Source organism: Engraulis encrasicolus, chromosome 23 (genome assembly GCF_034702125.1).
Source record: "Engraulis encrasicolus isolate BLACKSEA-1 chromosome 23, IST_EnEncr_1.0, whole genome shotgun sequence".
Taxonomy (NCBI): domain Eukaryota; kingdom Metazoa; phylum Chordata; class Actinopteri; order Clupeiformes; family Engraulidae; genus Engraulis; species Engraulis encrasicolus.
This window is the reverse complement of record NC_085879.1, coordinates 25,524,994-25,537,548: the sequence shown is the minus strand read 5'-3', so window position 1 is coordinate 25,537,548 and position 12,555 is coordinate 25,524,994. Positions and strand designations below refer to the sequence as shown.

At 43.8% G+C, this 12,555-nt stretch overlaps 1 protein-coding gene across 5 annotated transcripts in view; it reads right to left on the bottom strand.

Annotated features, from left to right (window-relative positions):
* atrx (ATRX chromatin remodeler) overlaps positions 1-12,555 on the bottom strand; it is a 102,838-nt gene that overhangs the window by 66,321 nt on the left and 23,962 nt on the right. For all 5 annotated transcript variants that reach the window (XM_063190120.1, XM_063190121.1, XM_063190123.1 and 2 more), the window contains 6 exons: positions 9,697-9,806; positions 7,770-7,916; positions 6,704-6,881; positions 6,155-6,292; positions 2,523-2,698; positions 1,431-1,548 (listed from right to left, as the gene is read on the bottom strand). In XM_063190120.1, coding sequence (XP_063046190.1) covers positions 1,431-1,548; positions 2,523-2,698; positions 6,155-6,292; positions 6,704-6,881; positions 7,770-7,916; positions 9,697-9,806 — 867 coding nt within the window. The remainder of the gene's footprint in view (positions 1-1,430; positions 1,549-2,522; positions 2,699-6,154; positions 6,293-6,703; positions 6,882-7,769; positions 7,917-9,696; positions 9,807-12,555) is intronic.

Here is a 12,555-nt window from a genome sequence, read left to right as displayed (position 1 = left end):
GAACAAGATCCGTGCCACTCAGATTCCAGAATGTCCATATAATATGCTATTGCTGTCCTTTGCTTTTTAGGCTCTTTAACTCACGCCAAAGGGCCAGCCAATTACATATATAGCAGTTGCCAGTTTTTAGCTGCCACCTGGTCCGGTCCCTGCTCTGCTCTGCTCTCCTCTGCTCAGGTCAGCTGCAGCAGAGAGCCAACCATGTCACTCTTCAAAAGGCTGCAACAGCTACTGGTTAGGCAGCCCGGCAGACCGGCCGGCCAGCTGTGCTCTCGCCTCCCAAAATGAACCAGCGCCCTGAGCCGTGGCAGAGCTGGCATCCAACTCAACCCTCTGCATCCCGGGTAGAGTCCGCTGGAAACTCCACTGACATCATGGTAGCTGGGTTTAGAACCAGGGAGAGGGAAATGTCCCAAGAGTTGAGCTTTGGGACTTGGTTAGTGGTGGAAGGGAAAGCCCTTCATGTTGTCGTGATGACTGACTGAGGACAGTGGCCACTGGCCTGAGTAATAACCCACATGTATCGCACATGTGCCTTTAGACCAGAGCTTCTCAAAGTGGGGCGTAAGCCCCCTTGGGGGGGCGTGTGACATCTGATTTGGGTTAGGTCCCCACCCCACCAAGGGAATTATTTCCTGTCTCGCCAAAACGTTTAAAGCCCTCACTACATTACAGTATATTATGAATTGACATGAATTTGAATAGTTAGACAGTTATGCTTGTAGCTTCGGATTCCTTTTTTTTGGGTTAAGTTCCAGTGTTTACATTACATTACATTACACTACAACGGAACTTACGGTTATCAAGCCACCGGACACTAGTTGAACGGTATCAGTATTGGTTACAGAGATTGGGATTCTGGGTTTCAAACCTTGCAATTCCAAGACCAGATCCCATCAAGGTTTTACTAAGTACCTTATACAAACAGCATATGTGCGCACACTCTCATTCCAGTGTTTGACATTTTGTTTTGTGACGTTATGTTTATGACGTTCAGTGTTTTTGCTTACTTGTACTCAGGGCTGAGCTGTTTTCAACACCAGCCAAAATGGCTAGTGGATGTTATAACCTCACTAGCCAAACACACACTCACTAATGTGTCGAAGTGGCTAGTAAGTTGATATTTTCAATCTGCCAAACTGAAATTTCACCAGTATTTGGCCAGTTGGGGCTGGTGTCAATTTTTTCTGCTTGTACTACACTATACTACAAAGCAAAAAACCCAGTTGTTTAGGCAAAGGGTATTTGGTCAGAGTCACCGGAGCACTTGGGTTAGGACCGACTCCCTAACCATGAGGCCGTGTGGAAAGTAGAAAGTTATCTCAAGTTGATAACATGGCGTGTGCCTCTCTCATTTCAATGCTTGACTGACATTTGGCATTTTGCTTGCCTGTAGTAAAAAGTGTTGTGACGTTTGGCGTTTTGCTTACTGGTAAAGTGCTCCAGGTAGTGGCGGTAGAGTTTGGCCTGGATGGAGGTCATGCGAACAGACAGCACATACTCGTGCTTGGGAGGTAGGAACTTGGTCAACGCCGTGTAGTCCCGTCTCTGTGGAAACAAGCGAAACATAAACAATATAAATCATGGGAGAGAGAGAGAGAGAGAGAGAGAGAGAGAGAGAGAGAGAGAGAGAGAGAGATATGGCTCCTTTCTGATAGATTACGTCAAGTGTCATGTCGGTGTCGGTGTCAGTGTCGGCGTCACCGACATTTTGTGCCATAATGTCATTTCACATCGAGCGGGGATCTAAAGGGCTAGTACCTGATTTCCATATTTGGCAGGTCGAAGACTAAACTAAAACAGGAAACGCGTGGGAGATGCGTAGGTGTGTGTTTGCATATGAATGAACGTCTGCTTCGGGGGGTTTTCCCTCCCCGCACTATTCATATAAACGATAGAGAAATACATATTCGGGACATTTCCCTCAGCATCTTCCAGATTTCAATGACACCACAGGACATTGTCACACATCATGATACGCTGAAACTGTGTCATGTAAATGACCAGCATGACCTTTGATTGCCCTCTGGATGACCTTTGCTTGCACTATTCCACCCATTTCATCACATTTGTCACAGTGCACTGCCAATTTCAGCACCAACAATGGATTTTATTTATAGTCAAGATGAAATCCAATCACTGGAAATTACTAGTGACATTACTGGGCATCGCTCAACATGACAAGACAAAATGGCGGAATTTGGAAGCACACTGACAACGTGGCAGCAGATGCCGTAATTTTTGCAGATTTACGTAAAGTCCGAAAAAAATTACGAATTAATCACAAATATGCCGATTCCTAGTGCATATATTTGTTGGCAATTACCCAGAAATGTAGTTCAATTCTCCTTGGCTTGGTTCTGTGTTAGACTAGCATAAAGGAAAGCCACTTCCTAGAGCTATTTCGATCTACATTACAAGTGGCAAATCTACTTCCAGTTCCCTCGTTATCACAACTCTCCCTACAAATGCCTCTGCCAAAAAAAAAGTGCAGTCAAAGTGCAGAAGTGAAGAAAGAGTACCTGTACGCATCCAGCCAGCATCTCGTAGAGGATGTGGGCTCTCTTCTTCATGAGTCGCACGTCGTTGGGAGTGGAGTCGGCACACTGGCCGTTCTGGATGGGGTTCATGAAGCGGTTCCGGAACTCCTTGAGAGAACCCAGAAGGTTCTCCTTGATGAAGTTCACCATGCAGTGGTCTGTAGGAAGACAGACATTTTATTTTTTATTTTTTTATTTTTTTAGAAGAAGAGGTGCTCCAAGAAGAGGAACTTCAGACACCTTAAATTAAAGGTGCACTGTGTAGAATGGTGGCCAGAGGAGGAACTGCAACAATGCTGCTCACTGAAACTTTGCTGCCCATTGCCAAATTTGATCTTTTCATGGACACAGGGATTAAAGCAAAAAAAAGTAATCTGACTGAACTTTTTTACCGGTTAGGCACCCGATCGAGTATCACTCCGTAACCCTACGAAAACCAATGTAGCCAGGCTTTGCCCTCATAACGAAACATACACTGGTTTTATGCAAGGAATGGTGCCAGAGCCAGCACTAGGCATAGGCAGACAGGGCAGTCGCCTAGAGCAAAATAGACCTATGTCTTGAGGGCGCCAGTAATACCAGAAAGTGCCACAAAATCAGAACTTCAACCAACATAAAACTTTACACTTCACATTAACAATGAATATTCATTATACACTCAGTAGGCCTATATACACTCTCAGTATGAATGTACCTATAGGTACTAGATCAGATGTGCTCAATCAGATGTAGGCCTACAATGCTATGTTTACATATGCCAATTTCTAAATACAAGAAAAAGGAAAGAGGGAAAGGGGGCAGGCCTAGGCCACCAGATTGACTAGAACTGGCCGAGAATGGAGGGATAAAGGATATATCAGACTGCAAACATTGAACTGCAATTTGGGGCATGTTTTGGTTATTTCCTCTTATTTCTACCCATTGTTTATGAATTGTTCACAACATTATGGAGAATGGATTCACAATGAGTGTTGCTTCAAAATGCTGATATCACAGAATTATTGACTTGGAATTGCAATGCGTTGATACAGTGATCCCATTATGTTTTTTTTGTAGTAGTAGTAGGCTATATTTTGTCTTTCCCATCAGAATGGGCAACTGTTCTGGTGAAAGCACGGGTGCGCATTGCTTGCAGTATTTCTGACATTTAAAAAATAATGCACTGGTCATACGTAGCAATCAGAGGGAGAAAACTAGTTGTTGGTTATTTTGTATGTTTTTCACTATTCATCCTGTTACAAATAACTTGACGTTGACGTTTACAAACAGGGTGCGGTAGTCTACCTCTTGTGTTCTACCGTTTTGAAAACCTATGGCTACCGGTACTTTTTTGCTTCTCGATGTGCGGTGACAGGCACACGCTTACCATTGATTTAAAAAACGTCCCCGATTCCTACACGCACCCGTGTTCTCTCCTACAAGCTTACACGACCCAAGCAGACACGACACAGTCATAGACATACGTCTATCGAACATACGAACACACTTTCCCAAGCTTGTCGCGTAACTTTCCACTCGAATCAAGACAAATCACCCACCTATCAGTCCTGAGTGCGCAGTGCGCAAATAACTGAACTCAAACGAAGCGTATAGTCCCTGAAGATGGACACAGACGTTGAGCCACTCAAAACAAGCACACACACAACTGTTGCTGCACACTATTCCAGTTAGCAGAAATAGCATCTCACAGTAGCCCACAACAAGCCTTGAACGTGAAACAAACACCGAAACTGCATTTATTGACCATGAGTCCACCCATCAGAACACTGCTTCCCAGAACAAGACATAAAATATTGGCTCTGCCAGGGATAGCCTCCGTGACCCCTGTAAAATGCAACCCATTTTGTAACTTATTTCTTAAATATATATTGGCAACAACAAAGTGAATATGCTATTACAGATGAGACTGTAAATTGTCAGAAAGACAACTAGAGCTATTTCTTCACGTAGCTATTCAAACGCGCTAAACTTTGAGGATGAAACGCATGGTATTACGCATGGCTAGCTGCCAATGATAGCCGTTCCATTGGGGCTATGAATAATGTTAGTAAAAGTCACAATGCTTAAAAGGAAAACCCTCCATGAAAAGGACATCATGCGCAGTCGAAGTAAACTATTATTTTTTTCTAACTATCCGCCACGGCAGGTGCAATGATAATGGAAACGTGTCCTACCTTCTTCCAGCTATGCATTCCATTCATTATTAGCCCATATTGGAATATCAGTCCAACTCGTTTAATGATTGTCATTGCACTTTAAATACATAGTATTACACTTATTTTCTTTTCTGCCATCAGCAACAATGTTGGCTATTTGTTTTTGTTTTTTTAATCTCTCGCGCTGCGCCGCAACTGAATTGTTGACCGCTCATGTACTTTTTTTTTTTTTGGAACACGGAAGACGATGGCTCAAAACTACTGAGTGAATCTGTTGTATGACACCACCGGTGGTGGCGTGTATAACTAAATCCGTACACCAAACACACCTTTCCTCCCCTTCTCATGACCAGGAGTGCTCTCGATTTGAGTTCAGTTGGAAAGTAAAAATTGTGAATGAATTGACATGAATTATAAGGACGGAAATCCGTCCAAACGAAAATCCAGTTGACGGAAATCCGTCATAGCGACGGAAAACTTTAATCCCTGTGGACATATTTACTGAATAATAAATTAAAATGTACTAGTGTGAATTCTGGAAATAAACTACTACAAATATTACACAGTGCACCTTTAAGTCTTTGGGTGCGGGAACTAAGTTAGTTCATTTGGTAGAGGAAAGTCGCAGTCTGAAATACAAATCTAATAGTGATTAAACATGGCAGCATGACAAACAGACAAGACAGATGCTTCGACCAAAGTCATCTTCAGCGTCTTGTTGGAAAGCCGGATACAACCATTAGACACAGGTGTTGGGGGGGGAAGGGGAGGCAGACACATGTGCGGATACAGGCAGGATAAACATAAACGACCCTGGAGATAAACTGTGTAAAAACGGCAACACACAAACACGCAGGCCGAAAGAAACCCACACGTTTATTTGCAAGAGGAACTAAAGAGCTTCCGTTCGCAAAAACTAACAAGCCGGATTTTAACTTGGGAGCGAAAGCGGTCGGCATCACTAACAGAAACAATAGCTCAAGCTGAAACGGTTATCGTTTAAGTAATTAATCGCAACAAAAAAACATAGCGGTTTCGGTACAAATCTCATTCACATGGAAGCAGGACCACTTTAGCATTTAGTCACCAATCACACACATATGTAAATATGAAATACACACTTGCATACATACACACTCACAAAACACTCACAGAAACTTGACAGTTCTTGATTAGTAGTCTTAATACAAATTACATTTCCGTGCCGGGAGCACCACTTCAGAAGTCACTCATTGCACACATTCACCGACAAACACAATCCAAACACATCTTCAGAACACTTGCCCTCACACACACGCCATCTCCTACAAAAACATATTCACACCATCAACCACACACTTAAGGTTACACTTTCGCCGACACACACTCACATCATCTCACTCGACTCACAAACAATCTCCCACACATTTACACACACACACACACACACACACACACACACACACACCCATCACTTACACTCGGCGAGGTTGTTCTGCAGTGGCGTGCCAGTGAGTATGACTCTCCTGCGCGTCTTGATGCTGTTCATGGCTTTGGAGACGGCGGACGTCTCGTTCTTCAGGATGTGGCCCTCATCACAGATGACGATGTCCGGACCTGAGGACACATTACATTGTGTAAGGGATAACATTGCGTAAGGGATAACACCAGAGATTCTTTAAGTATATAGAGATATGCCAATGTAATAGGTTGCTATGGGCACCTAACGTGATCAGGTTCCGGTCTGCCTAAAGGGGCGTGTCATAATACTCCTACAATGAATAGAACAGTCCTTAGGTGTGCCGTAAGGGGGATATTATTATCGATATTATGAAATTTGATATTGTTTGACTGCAATACTGAATATCACGATATTAATACAATATATTGCACAGCCCTAAACTGTACTATGAAAAGCAAACTACTTCTAATGCATTTTATAGATGTTTGTTGCCCTGTTGGAAAATGTATGTTGATCTATTTTTGTATTAATACGATATACTGCACAGCCTTATATCTGTGCCATACCTGGGTCGACCAGTGTCTTCTGGAAGGTCTCCTTGAGCTTCTTGCTCTTGATGCTGCGTCCCTGCGTCAGGTTGCGGTACATCTCGTAGCCGATGATCATGACGCCGCCGTCCTCGTGCCACCGCTGCATGGCGTACGCCCGCTCCTGAGGACGCTTCACCGTGGCCAGCTCGTTCACCTACAAACACACATTCATTACATTACGTTATATTACAGTACACTAGGCTAGCTCATTCACCCACACACACACACACACACACACACACACACACACACACACACACACACACACACACACACACACACACACACACACACACACACACACACACACACACACACACACACACACACACACACACACACACACACACACACACACACACACACACACACACACACACACACACACACACACACATTACATTACATTACACTAGGCCAGCTCGTTCACCCACACACACACACATTCATTACATTACATTACACTTAGCTAAGTGTACCGTAATGTAATGAATAAAGTCGCCTTGGATAAAAGTGTCAGCTGACGATTTTATCCAAAGCCACTTATAGCTGTAACAGGCCGTTGTTATCAGAATGGCAATGATCAAATCGTATTGTAGTAGGGTCAGTGACGTTTTAGTAGTAGCACACGTCAGTGTGGCGCAACCACAGCTAATGCTACAATTGTAGGGTTTTTTTTTCAATGGATTACATAAAATAGAGTCTACACTAACATTATTTTTGTATTAGACCTACACTACTAGCTCCTGTAACAGAGCTCTAAATTAATACCTGCCAAACAGCCAAATGCTGGTGAAATTTCATTTCGGCTGGTAGAGAAGACCAACTTACCAGCCATTTTGACCTATTAGTGAGTCTGTGTTTGGCTGGTAAGAAAAGAATCTACGGGCCATTTTGGCCGGTGATGAAAAAAAGTTAATTTAGGGCCCTGTCCTGTTAAGTATTAACGGTCTACCTCCAAGCTCTCCTCGTCCTTCAGGTGAGACACATTATTTTAATATTAGGCCTACATTACTTGTTCCTTTAAGTATTAACGGTCTACCTCCAAGCTCTCCTCGTCCTTCATTCCATCCTGCCACTTCTCGAACTCGTTCTTCCAGTTGAGGACGGTGTTGAGTGGACACACCACCAACGCCGTGTTGAAGCTCATCTTCTCACACAGCATCAGGGTGTGGAGGAACGTCACCACCTGCAGGACAAACACAGCAACAGCAGGACACAGAGAAATCTCACTGTTACATACTGTATGTGCAGACACACACACACACGGTAAATTGAAATGTGTTGAGTTAGCAGTGACATAAGGCCAGTCACACACACACAAACTATTTCGCGCACACGCACACGCGCACCGCACATACACAGCATAGGATGTTTTCAAGACAGCAGGAGGGCATCAATGTTATCAGAGCAGGAACACATCCCATTCCCACATCAGATTAGACAACAGTACAAAAGGCCCTCACACACTCATACAGTGTCACAGGGAAACATCAAAGCCATCTCACAGCAGGTCACACTGGTTTCTATTCCCGCTCACATTCAGTTATTAGACTCCGTGTGTTTTGAAAAATGTTTTGAAAAATGTTTTGTTGAAAGGGTTATACGGGTGTTTTCCAAAAACACACACACAAAAATAAGGGGGGGGGGGGATTAAACAATGAGTCATGCTTAAGTGAGTCACAAAATACACTTAGCGGTAGATTTCTTTGCAGTCGCCGAAACACCACTTTGATCAAAACAGACGTGTGATGTTGTGTCTAGGGTGTTACCAGCATGCGTGTTCTGTGAACCTTGAAACCATAGCCTCTTGCTGTTAATATTTGGCATTATAGCATTATATTTCAACCAGGCAACAGAGGAACTCTTCATTTCCACTTTATAATTAAGGCCTTAAAAAAAAAACCCACATCCCACCCTGCATTTGTCCACTGAAATTATAATAGCCGGCTCCAATCACTGAAATCAGGGGTGGGGGGCCCATGTCTCCAGGGCTGTTTACGGTCCTTGAGACAGTCATATATCCGACATCCCGTTATAATTCTCATATTATGCAGTTTCACGTGAAATATGTTTTGTTTTTTTTGTAATTCAAATTTTTATTGAAACACACTCCGTATAGTATACATTTGCAGTGGTACATCATATGGAAACGAAAAATAGGAAGGCCTGCATTTCAAGGACACATTTTCAAAAGTCTCTGGTAGTCCCAGTTCAACAACATAAAATATTACGAATCAATATATACAGAAACCGATAAAAATAATAATAAAATAAAAAATAAAAAGGAATATCAAAAACACTGCACAAGGTCCAATAATACAGTAAAGTAAAATAGTGAAATATGTTTTGTGAAGAAATGTTTGAAATTACATTTGCAAAACATTCAAGCTACATTTTCAGGTGAAGCAGTAATGGTGGGGTCTGTTGTAAAAGTTTTCCGCCTTCAATATAGGCCTAAAGAGCAGGGGGAAATCCTGGTTTGTGTTCATAGGACTTAAAGTGGCCCCTACAATGAAAAAGGCTTCCTCTGCCTGAAATTCTAACAGTCACGTCAGACACGTGACCTGCAGCGTCTTGCCCAGCCCCATGCAGAGGGCTAGCATGCAGCATAAAGACCCTGAGTGTGTGTGTGTGTGTGTGTGTGTGTGTGTGTGTGTGTGTGTGTGTGTGTGTGTGTGTGTGTGTGTGTGTGTGTGTGTGTGTGTGTGTGTCTCCGACCTGCAGCGTCTTGCCCAGCCCCATAGGGTGGGCTAGCATGCAGCATAAAGACCCTGAGTGTGTGTGTGTGTGTGTCCTAAAGAGTCTTGCCCAGCCCCATACAGTGGGCGAGGATGCAACATAAAGACCCTGTGTGTGTGTGTGTGTGTGTGTGTGTGTGTGTGTGTGTGTGTGTGTGTGTGTGTGTGTGTGTGTGTGTGTGTGTGTGTGTGTGTGTGTGTGTGTGTGTGTGTGTGTGTGTCTCTGACCTGCAGCGTCTTGCCCAGCCCCATACAGTGGGCCAGGATGCAGCCGGAGCCCGGGTTCTTCTTGGTCTTCTTCAGCGACTCACAGCAGCAGTCCCACATGAACTGCACGCCTGCACACACACAACAAGACACACATGGAACACATGAAACACACACATCATGAACAAACCGCCTGCACAAAGGAGCATATAAAAAGCATGAGACACACACATCATGAACAGCACGCTTGCACACACAAGAGGATACTTAAGAAGATACACAAAAACACACAAATGAACAATGAACAATTTCCCATTGGAAACCTATGAAGTTGATAACTGGTTAGCAACGATGCTTTCAAGAAACGAGGTCCTGCACAGCTGCACAAAGGAGTAGAGTATACACATAAAACTCATGAAATGTTCAATTCATGAACTGCACAGCTGCACAAAGAAGCAGAGATATTTAACAGATGCCAACAAGCAGCGTTTGGCGTGGAATGTTAGTAGACCTCCCTCCCGAAGTCTCATACACTATCGGTAGCGCAGAGCTATCTGTCTGGTCCATGCCTGAACTGGAGCATCGGCTGGTAGGTAGCGGGTTTGAGCCCAAATCACACACAAATCATCAAGCTACAGAACACAAAGCGGTTCAGCTGAGGAGCTCAGACAAATGCTTAACTCCTAACCATCCTTCAAGACAAATCCTTCACAGTCTCTAAACACTTGCACGCGCGCACGCACACACACGCACGCACGCGCACGCACACACACGCGCACACGCACGCACACACACACACACACACACACACACCACTACTAAAGGTTAACGCGCCAGGCTGCAACTGGTGGGTGTGGAACGCTCGGATCATTATTTATCAGACCGGCGTCTATAACAAACATCAAATACCTTTAATTCCTTCAGTCAGAGGGAGACAGGCTCCAAGTCAACTCCTAGCTAGGAAAAAAACTAAATCTGGACTCTGGAACCAGAAACCAAGGCCCATCACTCATCACGTGCTGCCAAGGTCAGTCTCACTCGGAGATGGCTCCAAACACCAGTGGAGCTGTCAAAAACCTGCTACCAGAGTCAAATTTACTTTGGACTTAACCCAGGGGTGGGGAACCTATGTCTCGAGGGCCGATTATGGCCCTTGAGGCCCTTTTATCCGGCTCCCGATATAATTTTGTTATGCAGCTTCACATGAAATATTAAATTTTGTAAAGGAAATTAATTTTTAAATTAAATTTTCAAAACAATTAAGCTATAGTCAGGGGACCCAGAGAAGGTTGGGTCTGTTTTAAAGGTTGCTACCTTTGCTATAGGCCTAAAGTGCGCCCCCCGGAGGACTTTAACGGCCGTTCGATGAATTTGAACTGGCCCCTCGAATGAAAAAGGTTCCCCACCCCTGACTTAACCAATAGCCAAAAGGTCAGTCTCTGGAGCCTCTGACTCTGGGTGACAGTGCTTACTTAACGTTGTGTTTATGTTGCCATGATTCCTTCACAGCTTAACACTCCTCACGTGGCCCATCATTAGAAAAGAGCATCTTCATCAGTGTTGCCAGATAAGGCGGCTTCCCGCCCAGTTGGGCTGTTTAGGATGGCCGCCAGGGGGTAAAAAAGGCATTGGGGGGGTTTTCCTGCGGATGTATGGCCATATAAATCAATAGAATTTGGGTAAAATTGGGCCAGATTTAGTTCCTCCAGGCAGTTTTTGAAAATGTTTTGGACTGGAACTCATCACCTATGAAGGCATACAAGAGCCAACAAACATGACAGCTGGACTAACATTTACACTCAGCATTATGTGCTCCTTGAAGTCACACACTTCCAGTAATAATACTCCCAAGTCATTCTTGGTATTTTGGTACTTTCTGATTTGTCGTCACCAGTCAACACCAGGCAGCATCACATGCCCACCATGTCCAGCCTTCTACCTCTAACCTGGACATGACAGATCAGAGTAGCAGTAAGTGAATGGGAGCAAGATACAGACTGGCTGGACTCAAACCCAGATGCACACATGTATGGAAAATGGACACCTCTATTGGCTACGGAACAGCTCCCCCTGGTGCAGCATTAACCCCTTAAGACGCGGCTTTATACATTTGTTGTTACCAGTATGGTAATGACCAAGTTGTGGTGCATTACTAAAGGGCCTGTGTTGTGTCATAGTATTGTAGTGCTATGGTAGTTACATTTCAGTGACTATTACAGCGTGCCACTGGAGGTACGGCGCGCATTAAGGGGCTAAGGCTTTGAGATATGAGAGGTTTTTATTGGTAAAAAAATATTGGTATGTTAGAGCTGAATGAACAAGTTCTAATGCAAGACGATGGGTCGCTTCAATGCAATTCGTTTATAGTGATTCTATTATTAATGCATATTAGATATTCAGGTTTTTCTTCATAGGCTGACGGTAACATTCCCTTAAAATGGTTTAGGCACTAGCAAGCATCTTTTGTGAGTGTCTTAGGACTCAATATCTTGAACCTCCAGCTCTCCTCACAGCAGCTGCTGTGTGCGCTTGGGGACCAGGTTGCATATAAACTTGTGGAAATGATAAGGCTTGATATGTTTAACTTTAAAGGGGCTCTAGGTAGGATTAAAAGTTTAATTAATTACTGGCCAGTCAGCCGATGCTTATTTGAGTCATTAGTAAGTGAACGATGACTCTCGCGACCACTTTCATGGTCCGTCTGATGAGAACCCCAAATATAACTTTTTGACAGTGTCATGGGAAACATTGTCACTTCTCATACGAAAAATCGCTTTACATACCATATTCAGATTTGTATCAACTGCTGGCATTCCGTGATGAAAAACACTCACAGCGAGTTTATTTACAGCATTTTTTCATGACAGTGTAGATTTTGAG